The 18,112-nt window shown below is 31.5% G+C and overlaps 2 protein-coding genes across 2 annotated transcripts; one reads left to right on the top strand and one right to left on the bottom strand.

Annotated features, from left to right (window-relative positions):
- Positions 1–486: 486 nt before the first annotated feature.
- LOC111028523 (transcription factor Sp4-like) lies at positions 487–5,194 on the bottom strand. The gene is made up of 11 exons (XM_022307202.1): positions 4,698–5,194; positions 3,308–3,604; positions 3,097–3,238; positions 2,652–3,037; positions 2,456–2,579; positions 2,269–2,366; positions 1,884–2,040; positions 1,653–1,824; positions 1,405–1,573; positions 1,208–1,327; positions 487–1,085 (listed from the first exon to the last, which is right to left on the bottom strand). The coding sequence occupies exons 1-11, from the start codon at positions 4,770–4,772 to the stop codon at positions 918–920; spliced, it is 1,908 nt and encodes a 635-aa protein (XP_022162894.1). The 5' UTR covers positions 4,773–5,194; the 3' UTR covers positions 487–917.
- Positions 5,195–11,731: 6,537 nt separating this feature from the next.
- LOC111028533 lies at positions 11,732–16,984 on the top strand. Its single transcript, XM_022307219.1, has 2 exons — positions 11,732–12,083; positions 16,122–16,984. The coding sequence occupies exons 1-2, from the start codon at positions 11,732–11,734 to the stop codon at positions 16,736–16,738; spliced, it is 969 nt and encodes a 322-aa protein (XP_022162911.1). The 3' UTR covers positions 16,739–16,984.
- Positions 16,985–18,112: the final 1,128 nt, after the last annotated feature.

The following is an 18,112-nucleotide window of genomic DNA, read 5'->3' as shown; positions in this document are numbered from 1 at the left end:
AAATGCAATTGTACTTAAAATTTTCTTAAATCTTTTAATATGTAATTAATAATTGTTGAATAATAAAAAAAATTTTAACTGAATTAAAAAAGCACCAGTTATACTTAATAATTTAATAATATTTTCATTAAATAATGACAATATTTTAATTTGTTCAATTAATATTTATTATGTATAACACTTTTGTAAGTTTATATTTGACTGTTAAAATCCTAAATTATCATGTTTAATATACTTTACAAGCCATTTTAACTTATGAGTATGGTATGATAAATTGTTAATCCCATTTTACATAAAAATGAGTTTTTCACATTTTTTGTGCTATTTTTACTATTTATATTGTTTTAAAATCTGAACTCAACCTTATGTGGTTAAATTTGTAACAATTAATTTGAATGGAATTGGAAGTATCCAAAGTTAATAATATTTGTAGATCAATAACTGTCTTACCAAAACTTCACCTAATGATAATGAAAACAAATGATATAGTATTGTTTTGTCAAGTAATTTATTTTACATCTTAGAGTAAATTCATACATTTAAGTTTTGTTATAATGTAAAATGTACAAAATATATATAAAACATTATGGAAGGTAACAATAATTATATGGATTCACACAAGTTTCACAATAATATATCAAATAATTTGTAAATGGCTTATGTTCTACATGTACCATGTATAAAATGAAATGTCTAATAAGTTGTAAAAATTAATGAATAAATAAAATATTAATATATAAAATAACTAAGGATTGGTAACATAATATCAATCCCAAAAAATAACAGTAGACAATAATAGCATATTATTAACATAATAATAAGTCATGAACAAATAAATCAACTCATGGAAACTACATTTGTAAAATACGTAAAAAAAAAATCATTACACCTAGGTAACTGTAAAATATAAAAAAAAGTTATACATTTTCATCATGTAAAATAATCATTTTATTTTCACAAGAAGAGGAACTATCATCATCCTGTTCTAAAATTATGTTATTTATATTATGATGTTTGGGAGCTATATCCATTTCATCATCCACTTCTGAATCTTGTTTTATGCCAACTACAATGCTATTACCTTCCTGCAAAAATAATTAATGAATTACTTAAAAATATAATACACGCTTTATTAGTTGAGAAAAATTATTTCTAGTTCTCATTTAATTGCTAATTGCTATTTATTATTTTCAACATTTATTCATACCATCATTTTTTGCTTCAAGTGAGTTCTAACATGTTTTTGTAAGTGGTCACTACGCATAAACCGTTTAGGACATTCATTGCACTGAAATCTCTTCTCTCCTGTATGTGTTCTATTGTGTCTCTATAATTTAAAAACATTTTGTTTACAATCAAATATTTATAAATGAAAAGTATATTTATTAATTATTAATTTTGTACCTGAAGTTCATCTGATCTAGTAAATCGTTTACCACAGTGTTGCCAATTACAAATAAAAGGTCGTTCACCAGTATGCCATCTAAGATGAGCACGTAAATGAGATGTTTTTCCATACATTTTATTGCATCCTGGCACATGACAAATATGTACCCTCTTACCAGCACCATTTCTATAAGTAAGATAACCATTATGAACACTATGAAATAGAAATATAATTTAACTTTAGGATATAATAATAATCTAAATACCGTTTTTCACCATCACAGCAATTGGGGCATGTACAAGCGACTCTTCTTGTTCGTGGTTTTTCCTCACCGGGAGAATCATATTCAGTTACTGAACTTCCATCCTGAAACATTGTTCCAGCTATCGGAATAATTTGCCATTTTTGGTCCATGTTTTCTAATTGTTGCCCAGTAGCTATAAAAATAATTCACAATTAAATAATTTATTTAATTCATACATATTGAAACACATACTAGCATTAATAACTTGTATATTTTGTAGACCAGGTGGTAATGTTTGAGTGGCATTAGATTTGCTTTGTCCTCCAAGAGAAGTAATGATTTGTACAGTTCCAATTCCTGGTATATTCACAGTTTGTGGTTGATTTGTGTTTTGAGTAGTTGCTGGTAACTAATGAAATAAATAATATATTAGATTAAATTATTATATACTTAAATTTAAATGGTAAAGTTTTTTTTTTAACAAATTTATTTGAAATATACAAACTGTCAATGTATTTTACAATAAGTATATGTGAGTAGGTAAATGATATGAATATGAAAGACAAATTAATAGATATACTCAGCTGTATTCAATTTTAACGATATATATATTTTTTTTAATAAATAAAAATTGTACCTGAACAACATTATTTCCTCTAATAGTAACACCATTATTATTTTGTAAAAACTGAGGAAGGTTGTTTGTTGGTATTACTGTTAATTGTTGAGGATTATCTAAACAAATAAGTTTTTTTTTAAATTAATATTTCTTTTTGAACTCGAGAAATAATTTAATTTAACTGTAAATTGTAATCAACTCTTACTTCCAAGAGTTAGTTGTTGAGGAATTAGTTGTAAAGTTTGTCCAGACTGGGTTTGAATTGTCACAGGTTGTGGTTGTGGGCTATTTTCATTACTACTCGAAGATGAATTTGGTGATGAATTTGTCTGAATAAAATGTTTGACATTAAATAAAATATTTAAACGCTAAATACTAATTAAAAGGAAATAATGACTTACGTGCATAACATTAGGTGAAGTAGCTGGAGTTGTTGCATTTTGGTACTGATTATTTGCACTGGATGTATTCACTAACTGTATTTGTTGGCCATTACCCATTGGTGATGTTAGTTGGATGGTCTGTATCTGGCCATTACTATTGACTATTTGTGCCATTTGAGGCGACTGAGTCATTTGAGCCAATTGAGGGATTTGCATCAATTGGCCTTGATTTCCCTGTATGATGTTTGGAAGAGATGAAGCAAAAGATTGTATAGGAAGATGCAACGTTTGGTATATAGTCTGACCATTAGACGATATAGGCACTTGAACAGGTATGGTCTGCTGAACAGAAGGCAACTGTACTACTTGTGGCATATTTGATTGACGTACAGAAATGTTTTGTCCTTAAATATTGATTTTAAATTATAAGATGCACATGTAAACATTAATCTATTTTACAAACCTGATTGAAGCTGAATCGTTTGCAATGGTCGAACTATCTGGCCTGTTGGTGTAAATATAGTAGGTGCCCCTTGACCATTGTTAGAATTTGTAGGAATGAACAGTGCTTCTTGTCCATCAACTGTTATTGTTTGATTATTTTGCTATTATGAAACAATAAGACAAACTAGGAAAAGCTAAAAACATAGAATTTCTAAAATTCTGTTATCTACCTGAATAAATTGACCAGGTAATCCCTGAACTGAAAATATTGGTTGTATCGTAGTGCCATTTGATGTTATAGTTTTGATGCCTTGATTTTGTTGATTTTGGGTCAATTGTTGTACCTGCTGCATAGGCAATAAATTCTGTAGGTTGGCTAAAGTAATAATTTGAGGTTGGCCATTGTGCATTTGCACTATAGTAGGTTGTTGGTCTTGTTGCTGTTGATGTTGTTGTTGTTGCTGTTGTTGTTGTTGTTGTTGTTGTTGTTGCTGTTGCTGTTGCTGCTGCACCTGCTGTTGCTGTTGCTGTAATATGAAAATATTGTTATCTTAAATGTTATATTATAGGAAATTTGAACTCATTGATTTATACATATTAGTGAAAGAGTCCCATAACATACATGACACGAAAAGAAAGTAGTTGTGGACATTAGCCATGTACATGATAGTATAATATATATTAGGCTTTTCGGTTTAAAATTGATAGAAGACATTCATTGCAATCCTACAGAAGTCAACAAATAATGGTTTAAATTGTATATCGAGGACTACATATTTATGCCGATCTAATGTATGACAAAAACGTATTTGCCTAATAGCTATTGAATAACGATTAAATGATACACATAAACATTTGATGAAGCAACTATCTGAACCATGCATATTATTTGATTTATTTAATACTGGTCTATATAGACGCCTAGCAATCAATTCACTTAGGTAGCTATGTGGAGCCAATGGTAAGATAAATTGCATTGATTTGGACATTTTTAGAAAAGGTTGCACAGGAAGTTTATAGACCCTCACATGAGACTTTCGGGTTAAAGTGACGATGACAATAAGTGCAAAAAAAAATATCAACTATCAGCATAGTATAGCTCAAGTTTAAGATCCATCGATGGAACCTGAAGTCTTCTCCGGTCATCTATTATGATCCTACATCCCATTTCACATAATGTTCACCACCGAGATGGGTGTGGGGGAGGATAGAGCTTGGCTCTTGGTGGGGGTTGCATGCGGTGTGTACGACTTTTCGTTACATCCTTAAATATCGCCCCTCCGCCCATTTTCCCGACCCCGCGGCACGTCCGCGGCGACGAAGAATGACTCCTCCCCCCCATTAATGTCACGCGTAAGCACGCACACGCACACACACACTCGAACGAGAGCGGTACAGCGGTCGTTCGCCAACTCTGCTGTGACTACCTACCACTATACGCATGAATTTGGCGCGTTTTCGCCCGGAAAAGTTATTTTCCTTTTAACGTCGTAATCAAACCGAAAAAAAAATGGTCCCGATAATCGACGGCGGTTACGACATCCTACTAACCACCACCGACCACTTTTCCTCCCCCCCCCCTTCGATTAACACTGGGTCGTAAGTGATGACGGGCCTTACCTTCACGTCTTTGTCGTCTTCGGTTTCGCTCATCGACTCCTTGATATCGTCGTCCTGATGATCGTCCGCTTCCATCGTGACTGGAGAAGCCGACGCCGATCGTCTGATTTTAGTGCGAAACGCGCGACGTAAAAATATACAACAATATTAATTTATCACTTTACCGTTACTAATTGTCAGCGACGGTGACGACTGACGAAACGACTAAATAATAGTAAATACGAGCAACATCGCGATAGGTGACCACCTGAAAATATAATGCAGATGTTGAAGTCGTCGTTCACAAGTTCAACGCGAACACGGTGTAAACAAAATATAATTCACGCGACGATGAGACGCGTACGCAATACAAAAATTATTTCCAATACTAATTAAATGCAATAATAACAACAACAAAAAAAAAAACTAATCACAACAACAACAAGAAAATAGTGCGTGAACGTTATGAGGCGGTGTCGAAAAGCGGAGCCAGATATTACGGACCAAGCCCAAATGTCCCCGATTGGCAGTAGGCCTCGCTCGCCCTACCCTACCGCCCGGGACCAGCACACACAAAAGGCGGCCGCTACGATAATAGAACGTTACGGTAATTACCGTGCACAAGCCAAAGTGTAAAAAAAACTTGTCAAATTTTCTGAAAAATTCGCGAACGATTTTGTTCGCAATTCAACGATGCTTGTCAAGACCATAAATAATGGGCCGTAAGTGGATTACTACATCCCATAGCCCCCGAGACACGAGAAAATCAAAAATTTCGAGCGTCCTCTAAGTACACCTGGTTTCTAAAACTGAGTTGGTCAGCCTGTACCGCACAAACGCACACGACGTCTTTTTACGAGCGACGAACATAACAACTGTGCCCGCCGGCCAAGCCGCCGCCCAGACATTGGTGCCCAGTTTGGTATCCAAATCGTTATTTTTTTAAAGACCTATAAATACAATTTGTGAAGTTATGCGATATTTTATCTCACCATAGTTTATAATTCTATGAATCTGACGATCATGGTAAAAAACTAACTTGTGCAACGCCAGTACATTTTAAACGTTTGATGTCGACCGGGTTGCCTAGATTTACGAAATTATGCACATTGGCCATTGCTCAATGTAGTCTTGTTGTATAGCCACGTTTAAGGTGGTATAATTTGCAACAAGTATAATATCATGCATCATAATATTATTAATTCTTATGCCGGAGCGCCTGTGTTTTGTCTGACTGTATGCCGGGAAGTTGAACTGAGTACTGACTATTGTGACTAACCGAGCAGTGGCTCACTGCAACCGGTGTTTTAAAAGTCGTTCGGACGATCTGGCTGACGGAGAGTCAAATTTAAGCAATTCCACGGGAAAACATTGGAAACCACTGGCCGATGGCATCGTTGTGTTGCTGGCACCAATGTTCCTTTCTAAAAGCATTTTTCACGGCGTCGGTGGCATTGGCTTCGGTGGGCGGGGGCGCAGAGGCGGTCAACGTACGTACACACACAACGTACACGCGGGCCCCCCGGTCGTTCCTTCACCACCGTCACAGGCTTCGGGTGACCCACACCCACGGGTGTGGGCCCAACAGCCCTCCGACCACCCATCTACCCCTTGTGCCGCGCGGGTGATGGGAGGGAATATAGTTCGCAAGGCGTTTCCCGTGAACCTGGCCGCGCGCGGTATTATATTAATACGGGCCCCAAACATCGGCAACACGCTTTGCCTCCGATGTAGCGACAACGTTTTGACATTATTATTATTATTACTGTTAATATTATCATCATTTGGCGGCACTCGGCCAGCTGCAGGTGCCCTCCCCTGTCACCAAGGACACGGCGCATACCATACCAACATCGTCCACTTGTTATCGTTGGTTTATCGCAAATTCTCTGTCGTTGTAGTGGGGGCGTTTCTTGCCGTTCCCTTGTGGTAACATGCACCGCAAATGTATTATTTTTTCACGATGCCGTAGGTAATTTAAATGATAATACTGAATAGTAAAACGGATTTCCACATAATTTCGATTTTAATTTTACAATTTGAAAATTGTTACTCTTGGCGTTTTAGTATGGGTGCCTATATGGCTGCAACACGTTTCGCCGTCAGGACATTTATCCCAAAGGCCAAAACGTAACACGTTTAGACACAATTGATTTTATGTACCTAACAAGTTTTAGAACTGAATCAATTATAAATTAATAAACTGGCCTTAGTCGCCGGGCTTAAGTTCAATAAAAAAAAAAATTAGTAAACATATATTATATGAAATATACCTATGGAGGTATTTTATGTACCTAAAGCGTTTATCTTTTATACAAGGTATACAATATTGTGGACCTTGTACTAAAAGCCAAAAGTCCTAAAATTTTTAATTATTATTTATTAGATAAATAACTTGTTAAACAATAAAAAAAGACCGGGGAAAAATTATTTAAAAAATAATATTATTTATTGTATTTTTATATAATTTATATTATTATTAATTATGCATTTACCATAATCATAATTAATAACTGCTTGTGTTATTATAAAATTATAGTTCGTAAAGAATAATTAGAAGAAAAATGTGTTATTTTTATCATTATATTATTTTATTATTAATTGTTTCTAATTTTTCTAATAGCTCTGTGCCTATACTTTAAATTTACTAGACACAATTTACACACAATTTATCTCAATTAATTACCATTCGCGATTTGCCATGTACCACTTCCTAACATTTTTTACAATTATAAGCCTAAAAGTTAGATAAAAAGACGTATTTGTGACCGTTGTTTATTGTTTACTAAAAAAATGAAGAGTACTCTGGATACTTCTTCACAAAAAAATGTCAAGTATTTTGTGCAAGAAAAGGGATGAATGTAATTTTTTTCCGGATTCAAAAGTACTACCCGTTGACTTTGAGCAAGCGACTTTCTATCCAGGATTAAATAATTGGATTCGATTTTGATATAAGCGGATTTTTTCATCATCTACGTCGAAACATGCACTGAAAATACCAAATTTTGGTTTACTAATTTTGTATGCAAAAATAATGAAAAATTTTAATATATTTTATGAACTATAATTTTAACAGAATAATTGTATAATAGTAGTTACGCTAATGGTAAATGCAAAATCAATGATAATTTAATATAATATAATATATGTACCTATATAATGTATATATAAATATTTTTAAATCTTTTCCGGACTTGTTTTGTAATATTGTATAATTTCTATTATCATTTTATTCATTATTTAAAAAAATTGACGCAACACATTTTGCAAATATTTAAATTATCATAAATATCATAAGTATACATACAATACCTAGGTGCTAGGGACCTGTTACCTAAATAGTATAATATATGCCAGGGGTTGGCAGAAAGGCACAGCCCACTGAGAGGAAATATTGCCAAATATATTTTACTTAAATGCCGAATTTTTTTTGTTCATTATTTGTCTGTGAAAGGACTTGACATAACAAGGTTATAATATCGTCTTAAATATTGTTTTCATTTATAGATTAAAAAATACGTCACAATTTTTTATTTATGATTCATCACGGTTGTTGTACGGTGTTGTACGATATTATATCCGGTTAGTCTAAAACCTAAATACCTTCATGAACGTACCTATACAGAAACAAATGATAAACTACATATTATTATACAAGATTACATTCAGTTTCAATGTACTTCGAAATTCCATTCAAATGTTTACATTATGGTAGTATGATACTATATGATATATTTTAATATAATCTGTATACAAGTATATTATATTATCAAGGTTTTATTATGTTGATGCATTAGGTAAAAACAATTGACAATGTTATCACTTTGTAGTTTTTAATTTTATATTTAATTTCAAAAAGTATAATATATAAATCACCTACATATAAATGTACAACACAATAGTATGCAATTTAGTGTTTGTTAGACGTGGACCTATTGTAATCTTTATTTTTGTATTATCGTTGTTCAATATTTATATTATGTACGTATATATTATAGTCTCTCACTTAAACTAATTGCCCTGCAATAACTATGAAATTAAATGACTAAAAGAGATAATATAATATTTATATTTTATACAAATAAAGTTAATTTAACTGTGCAAACACTAAACATAATATTGAGGTTAACGAAGTTGCTAACATTCACAAGCTACATCTATATCAAACATACATTCAACTTCTAAATTCACAGAGTCAATACCTCATCTCAGAAAGTCTTTCAGAAATAACCAACTAGCATCATAAATGACCGCATAATTTTGATAGAATGCATAAAAATCTTTTATAAAAAATTGTTTGGTTACCTACATAATTTTGAATTATCATTTTCTCTTCTACTTCCCTCTTATTCCATAATCATTAATATATATATATATGTATATATACATTCTGTATTTCTGTACATATAACAAAGAATAAAATTAATGAAATTTCTTTTATTCTGTGCTAATAACTAAATTATATTATTTATCATTCCTGGGGGGGGGGGGGGTAGCCTCCTGCACTAGCTAGTAGCCACAGCTCACAGTGTAAAGTAAGAAATACATTTTTTTTACTCATGTTATATTCTTTAGATAGTATAAAACAACAACCAACTTTGTCAAAAATTCGGATGATGTTGCTTAATAATTAAATATTCCTCTTTTACCGCTTCGCTTTTTTAATTTTTCACATTATTAAGTACTCAAAATGTCTTAATTTTTAGCATATGACCATATTCGCCAGCTTTGATTGTCTCGCGTGTAATTCAACTAATTAGGTACAGATTATCTGTAAGTAATTGCCCATAATTTTCAATTTTAACTAAGTTCGGCACGCATTGTTATAAATAGGACATTTTTTAGAGCCATCAAATACGTTTTCATCAAAATATATTTAATTAATTATTTTGTATACATCTAGATTTTAGATATCAGATTATCGTCTTATTCGTTTACCTACAAATTGGTGACTATACATTAATCCAGTCGACGTAGATACCGTCTGAGTTGATATCATATTGGCATAAAGACAAAAGATATGCCATATGATACCCTTTACTGCAGTGTACTCGACACACGCTATTGTTATCATTTTAATACAATTAACAAAAATAGATTTTTCAATTGACAGGCTGATGGCTTATGGTATATTGTATACATACCAACAAGGCCGTATTGAGGTCCCCAAAATTCGGGCTTCCTCTTTCGAGACTTATTTTTATAGTTAATGAATTTAATTTATGAAACTAAATTAATTATTAATTATAATAATTTACGATGTTTTCCGAATACTATGATAACTTTATATTATGTTTGAATTATTATATATAGATACATAAACATCCGCGAATACGAATTGTGGTGGCGTTTATTTTTCTGGAGACAATAATTATGTCATAAACGATATTTTATCGATGAATGACGATAACTCATTGAAGGTATACGTCAATACCCGCATTACCGTTTTTACATGAATACTGTTAATGAAGCATACTAAATGCAACTCTGCATTTTTTGTAAATTCATCTTTTATTTTGAAATTATTAGTTACATATCCAGCTATGACTTCAATACCAGAACGCACATTTTATATCATGAAAAGATAAAATACTATTTAAGAAAACCCATCAGACCAAGTACGTTTTACTAACTATTTGGAGTGTACCTACACAGACAAATTGAAATAAATCCAGAATACGTAATTGATCGTTTCGAAGAAGAAAAAAAGACTAAAATAAAGAGCACTACAATTATAATTGTATTTTTTCTGAAAAAAAAATTGGCCACTCCATTTCAGATTTATATATCCATGGGTTCTACCTACGACCTATCTATATAACCCATATGGCCATATCGCTGATTTATAAAATACCAAGAGTAGTTGCTACACCTGCGTTTGTCTTACATAGCAAATGTATAATATGGTGTGCATACCAAACCCATAACAAAGCAATTTTTACTTATGGTACATATACGAATACCTAACCTTACGTTCTGAATAATCCATTTATAACTCTGTTATGTTTAATATTAGAGTAAATTGACATATATTATCAAATTGAAATGTTAAGAATATTATAGGTTTTTTTTTACATTTTTATTTTAAAGCGAGTGATGAGAATTTTAAAATGTTCATATGCCTATGAAATTCATCATAGAAAATGTTCTTATTTCTAAAATTGATAAATGTAAATTCACTCTAATATTAAACATAATAGTATTAAATGGATTATAGGAATTATGAGTAGTTGGAGTTGGATGAACAAAACAAAATATGAGAAAATGGGGATATGTAGTCCAAAACATAACTTGTTATAAATGTGGACAAGAGCAAACGTTAAACAATGTGTCAATGTCGCACCTATACTTGTATGCCCTGCAATTTGAAGCCCATGTACGCAAGATGATCTGATGATATGACAAGCAACCAGAAGGCGGTAGACACGGTTCAGTACTGGGAAATATAAAATGTATAACAATATTCGTTTCCATATTATCTTCTTGAAGAATAAATAAAAATGAAATATTATGTACTAATGTGTTTATTTATAATTTATATAATTAATTCTAGTTTTATTGTTCAATGTTTAATTATAAATGTATATATGTACTGGCTACAGACACGAGAAAAACATAACATAATATACCATAGTCATTAATAATTTGTTATTTATTGTACAGTTGGATATTTCATTATTTTATTTTATACAAGGTGGCCAGTTTAGTTGTGCCTATATAGTTGTTATTTTATGTTTTTACACGTTATATTTTATTGAAAAATATTGGAAATCACATAGCTACGCGTAAACACGTAATACTAAATATTAAGTGGTACTTGCAGTAGTACAACCTAGTATCATATTATAGTTGTGCATTTAGTTTATCATAATTTTATGAAAATCCACTATTATAATCATATATTTTCATCAAGATTTTCGTGCTTGTTCTCATTATGATATATTTTACTTTTATTGGTGCATTTGTATCTATATCATAATATAAAACCCGGTAAACATTATATTATTTATTTATATACCTATATATATTTGATATTGTATTATTGACTTGTGACAATGGCCGTCATCAATGGATATAACTACGGTACAGCCAACGTTACTCGTATAATAGTAATAATTATTGCTGTACACGTGTATTTCGTGCCGCCGACCTCTTGCTGGGTGCCGAAGGCCGTTGACGTTTACCGCAGCGAAGAAGATAAAAATACGTTTAATTGGATGGACGACGAAGACGATGAAGACGACGAGATAGACGACCTATCACCAGTGCAAACTGACGACGTCATTTCAGCTGAAAAAATGACTGCATTTTTCGATAAGTTAAATTCACTGCGCCAGCGACGCCGCGAAAACCGTCCGAAATCGGCAGACAATTCCTTGCAGCAGCCGTTCAGGGTCGATCACGATGGTTAGCAAATGTTTGAAATTTCGAATTAATTATGAATTATTATTTATTACTATATTCGATATAATTAACATAAAAATATAATGTTTATAAGATCTACCACCTGTACGTAATAATCGGATATATTGCTGAAGTAGACCTATAGGCAATAGGCTATAAAAGCAACCTATAGCGTAAGTGTACACGATATTAGTACTTTTAGAGATATGATATTGATTAATTTAAGTTAGTACGCACTATTGTACTAATTAATACTATAATATTATTTTAACATTTCATTAAATTTTTATATTTACTAAAATCATAAGAAAAGTTACTATATAATAATTATTATTATTACTCTTGAATTACAGAAAAATATTCTATAATTACAAGTGGTTATTAATTTTAAATTATGTATTCATGATGTACAGTAAAGTGACATTAATAACTGATATTTTATATAATTGTAATTCATCATATTACATTCATATTATTATGATATGTGTTTGTATAAAAACGAAATATATTAGTATGTGTAGACTGTATAGAGTATCTCAATTTCTAAGATTTGACTTCCTAACAGGGGAATATGCAGGGATATGTATTTTATCTCTGTAATTCATATATATATATATATACAAATCTATATAAATTAATGGTGGTCTGTCTGTAATAAATTAAGACTTAAAAACTACTGAATCGTTTTCAATTAAAGTTATTATTGTAAATATCTTAAGAATGAGAGAGTCTCTATAGCTTATTTTTTCAACCCCTATCGGTAACTAAACCCTAAAAAGTAGCTCACACTATTTTTTTTCAGCCAATTAAATTGTTGCCATTGGTTACATACTAAATTACTATTATAATTAATAGAAATATGATGTATTATACATTTTTAGATTCTGAGCGGAGCGAAAGAATGTATTGATTTAAGATTTTATAATAAATTATGAGCGTTTTATTTTTTTTCTGTTTGTCATCACCTTTTTGAGCAGTGATAGCAGTAAAAATGATCAGATTTTCTACTTCAGCATTGTTTTTGATAGGATTAGAAGTATAGGTGGTCAGAAGTAGAAAATTTCCTATACTTATGAAATACGTCAGGGCAAAATAAGGAGGATAAGTTGGTACCGCTCTGCTGGAGTAAAGCGTTTGACGAGCGTGTCATATATACTCTCATTTTATGTGTTATATTATATTAATTCAATGATAATTAATAATTCATCCGAAAACGATTCTAAGCGGAGACGTTGTGTCACCCTAGCATATACACTTGGATAATAATTAAAATAATAGTGAAAATTAAATTAAAATCGTAAATATCTCACAGCTATAAATAACATAAACTTCGGAGAATTTTTTTTTGATAGAGTTAGAAATTTGTTGGGAATCTTCGATTAAAATTTCTAATATTAGCTATCAAAAGAACATTTTTTATGAATTTTTAACTAAAAAATAATTTACAAAATTTTAAAATGTTCCCTTGGCTATGAATAGCTCAAAAAGATTAAGATAGTTTGAATGCCTTACTATGTATGAATAGTGTTAACATAATTAATATTTTATGAACATTTCAAGAGTCTACAGTTATTAATTGCTCTTGAATTACATACAAATATCGAATATTGACAGATGGAAATTCGTTAATTTTAAATTTACCTGTGAAAACCCAATATCCTAAAATGTTTATATTCAAAAATTCATTAGAAATTAAAATTACTTTCCGATAAACTTTTTTTTTGTTTTAAGTAGACAATGTGTGGGGATCTTCCTTTAAAATTTTTATAGGTTATGGAAAGAACATTTTTTACAAATTTCTAACCAAAAATTAATTTTAAAATGTTCCACTACACTAAACATTTTAGTTGCTGATTATGCAGACGATAAGGCAATAATATCTATAAATTCTAATCCGGAAATGGCCTCACACAATCTTCAGAATCACCTTACCCTTATGGAAGTCTGGTATACCAAGTGGCGGTTCAAAATTAACCAGTCTAGTCTATCCACACAACATTCACACTTCGTCTCTCTCCTTGCCCTGAAGTATCTATTTATGGCACTCAAATTCCTACTTCTTCTACAGTCAAATATCTAGGACTCACACTTGATCGCAGACTTACCTGGGCTCCCCACCTTAGATCTAAAAGACAAAATTTAAACCTACGGCTGCGCCTGTTAAAAACTTTTTGCAATAACAACAAATATACACACATTAAAACTAAACTCCTAATTTACAAATCTCTAATTAAGCCCATCTGGACATATGGCATACAACTCTGGGGTAATGCAAAAATTTCAAACATCAACAAAATACAAACCTTCCAAAACTTAGCGCTAAGGAAACTACTTAATGCTCCTCCTTATGTCTCCAACTTTTCCATTCGGCAAGATCTCAGGATGAACTCCGTCAAAGATGAAGCAAAACTCTACTATAAGCGGTTTCACAGTAGGTTACGGAATCATCCTAACCCTCTTATAAAAAATCTAGCAGTCCCTTCGATCCCGGGTAACCCCTTCAGACATCTCAAACGTAATTGGTGTCGTGACCTGCTAAATGCTTGATTCCTAGATCAAATTTCTCCTAATAAACTAAACAAAATAGGTAGTGTCATCAATGGGTTGCTGCTTCCGTATGTCATATTACTCATGTGTTTTTTTTACTCTTATCTAATTTGCTTATTATTCTATGAATAGATTGTAAATATCTAGTAAAAAATAAAAAAAAATAAAAATGTTCCAGATTTGAATGAATTTTGTCAAAATTTCAATTTTAAACACATAAAAAAGATCAATTGTACCATTATATCCTTAATTTTGAATATTTTTTAAAGACCCTTATGAAGAATCTTGCATTATAAATTTCAAGATTTCTTTTACAGAATGAAAAAGTTTTTATCAAAAAAAATCTCTTGAGTTTATAAATAGCATAAAAAAAGTCCAAATATTTTAGTATAGATGTATTTAGTTAACATTTGACAAACATTAGAACAAAATCTAAACAAAGAATAATAGTTTTAGTTATTTATTTGTAAAAATATTATTCCTTGGCCCATGGGCACCTACCTATATACTTATAAAATATATCATTATATTTTATCGTATCCAGATTCCAGAGCAAAGTTCTGGGGGGAGGGGGGCACAATTTTTGTTAATGTAAAATAACAATATTGGAATCACTGCCCACTATGAACTAAGATAGTACTATCTTAGTTTGTGCCCCCAGAATGATACTTATAAGTTATAATAATATATTATATTATCAGACATACATATAATTTCAAATATAATAATATCCGGACCTGTAGAATTATAAAAAAAAAATTGGGAAATAATATGTCTGAGAGGGTCTGCGCCCCTAGGCCCTCCCCCTGGATCCGTCTCTGTATTTTATACACACTGCAATAATAACAAAATGCAATATTTTCAGCAAAAATGTATTCAACCATTTTCAATCCTCTGTATTGCTGATAATATACAATAAACTACAGTAATCATTTTTCATTTTTTTTTTTTTTTGAAGGGGTGGGGAGGTAAGGTTAACGACCCTCAATAACAGCCCTACAAACATATCCTCCATTTGCTTTTGTCTTTCACTGCTTCTTTTATTGAGCTCCAAGTTCCACCGCTTCTACATCCCTACTATACAGCTAGTCCACTCATCTTTAGTATCAATAATATAATGATATATATAATAAATATACAATAATATCATACAATATAATTAAGCTGGTAGACCGTCTTCTTTCAGAATCGTTTTCCATATAAAATAATTTTATATCATTGAATTAAAATTATAGAGTGGCCCACACGACACCTATGTACAGCTGCAGAGACGCAGAGCGTAGCCACTGCAGGCCCAATTTTTTACAAATATATTTATAATGTTTATAAAAAAAAACAAATCATTGGCATGAAGGACAGCTAGTTTAATCTAATTAGTCTTATATTACTTTTTATAGTTACCTAGTATACGTAATTAATAATATTACTATGATTACCAAGGCTGTTCTTATAATAATAATAATAATAATAATAATAATAATAATATGAGTGCAGTACCGGTTGGAATCAAATCCTTAGACGAGGCTTCGGCGGCGGCGGCGGACTACACGGCGATAGAGGTTGGAAATCGTGGCGTTTTCGAGATACGGGATAGATCGGCGACTTCAATGGGTACGAGTGGCGAAGAAGCGATTGAAGTGGTGACGATTAACAATTACAATTATGAGGCACGGACGACAAAAACGATCGAGGACGGTCGCTTGATAGATGCAGGTAGATCCCGGGTCCTGCAAGCGGCTGCAGCCGTCGGATATTTGCACATGGGTTGGCGAAGCGCTCAATGCCTGTGGCGCCAGTATCGTAAAGCTGTCACTGAACAGGAAACGTTAGCTGTCCGCGAGCGGTTCAATGGTTTTGTCCGGTTCTGGACGTTAGCTATCGCCATCTCGGTGGTTGCCCTGTGGTCCACATTCGGATACTTCCACGAGCTGCTCTGTGTTTGCGTCGCTGCTCCACCAGCTGAATATGCCAAAGAAGTGAACAGGTACCTGATGATGGTACCCCCACACGTAGTAGTGACGAACAAAGGCAAAATGTTTCGGTACCAACCGACGGCCGAAGAACGTTTCCTATGGGAAAGCGCGAAAAGAATCGCAAATTTCAAAATATAAATATTAACTTTATAGGTACGATCATTATATAGTTGCTAATCGCATAATATTTTTTTGTATAATCGTAAAATGTATACATCATCAATAAAGCTATATTCAAATAGAATTAATAGATAAATAAAATAATTTAATTTTTAACCATTTTATGCATTTATCTCACCTACCCTAACCTAGCATTATAACTTATAAATAGCAAGGCCGTAACCCAAGGGGAGAGGGGAGGGGGTGTAAACGGGACTGGATCTTCTGCAATTTTTTAAAAGTAGAAAAACTAGCTGTGAATATTGTTTATTAACTATTTTATTAAGAATAATTAGTAATTTTTAAATGCAGTTATAATGATAATAAAGAGTTTTTATACTTTAAATGTGTAAATGATAATTTACCAGTATTTATACTTAAAATATATACGAATATGATTATACAACTAAATATATATTTGGTAAAACAGTCAATTTATCTTGTTCCCAAATAATTATATCTCGAAAAGTGATAAGCTTTCTATAGGTGACTGTAAATAATATGTATCATATTACACATGACTTACCTAATATGTATAGGTAGTAGTTTGTGGTGAAATTTTTTTAAAAATTATTTCAACTATTATGCACATTATACATACATAATATTTTACAAACATAGATATTGTGTTTAAGTCAATGACAATTTAAGCTGTTATTATAACTACCACCTGTCAACGGTCACAGAATAGTTTTGATTTTATTTACTATTATATTACCTACATCATTACTACATTAAGTTTATAGGCATCCATTTGTTTATTTTATGGTCGACTGAATATAACAATGTACGTTTGTTAATATAGCACAATAATATAACTGTGTGTACTATATGTCTATATATTATATATAGGTACGGACGTTCAGTAGACTTACTTTAACAAGTTTATACATTAATGTTGACTGCCGTCTGCAAATCAATTATTTAGCAATTATCATTCTTAACTTAGCCGTTTTACAATTTTTAAAACATATAATGGTAACAGTTGAATAATATATATATACATAGTTATGAAATATCGGGAGTAGGTTCGAACATAATTTGCTTACCACTATTAATCTAACTTCATCGCCGTATGACATTAATAAATTTATCATTTTAATAACGAGATAATTCAGATAAATGAAAAATAGACCTGGATCATAGTCGGTATTTAGAGAAAGGATATGCTTGTGTGTGCTTAGCACCCCCGGTATTCATATTAACATTTTCATTATTTATGCCATTTGATATATATAGTTATAATAACTAATTTTTCTATAACAAAAAAAAAATAGTTTACTGGAAAATCTCAATCATTTTATATAATAGCATTTGAATTTTGAAGTTTAAATTTTTTCGATATTTAATATT

This window comes from Myzus persicae, unplaced genomic scaffold, assembly GCF_001856785.1.
Source record: "Myzus persicae strain clone G006 unplaced genomic scaffold, MPER_G0061.0, whole genome shotgun sequence".
Lineage (NCBI taxonomy): Eukaryota > Metazoa > Arthropoda > Insecta > Hemiptera > Aphididae > Myzus > Myzus persicae.
This window is presented reverse-complemented; position numbering and strand designations above follow the sequence as displayed.

Bases quoted from the DNA above. Each gene is read 5' to 3' on its own strand.
- LOC111028523 (XM_022307202.1), bottom strand. From the start codon at position 4,772: ATGGAAGCGGACGATCATCAGGACGACGATATCAAGGAGTCGATGAGC. The intron at 3,239-3,307 runs GTAGATAACAGA...GTTTCATAATAG, and splicing joins TACCTGGTCAATTTATTCAG to CAAAATAATCAAACAATAAC. The intron at 1,328-1,404 runs GTACAAAATTAA...TTTAAATTATAG, and splicing joins CTAGATCAGATGAACTTCAG to AGACACAATAGAACACATAC.
- LOC111028533 (XM_022307219.1), top strand. From the start codon at position 11,732: ATGGCCGTCATCAATGGATATAACTACGGTACAGCCAACGTTACTCGT. The intron at 12,084-16,121 runs GTTAGCAAATGT...ATATGAGTGCAG, and splicing joins GTTCAGGGTCGATCACGATG to TACCGGTTGGAATCAAATCC.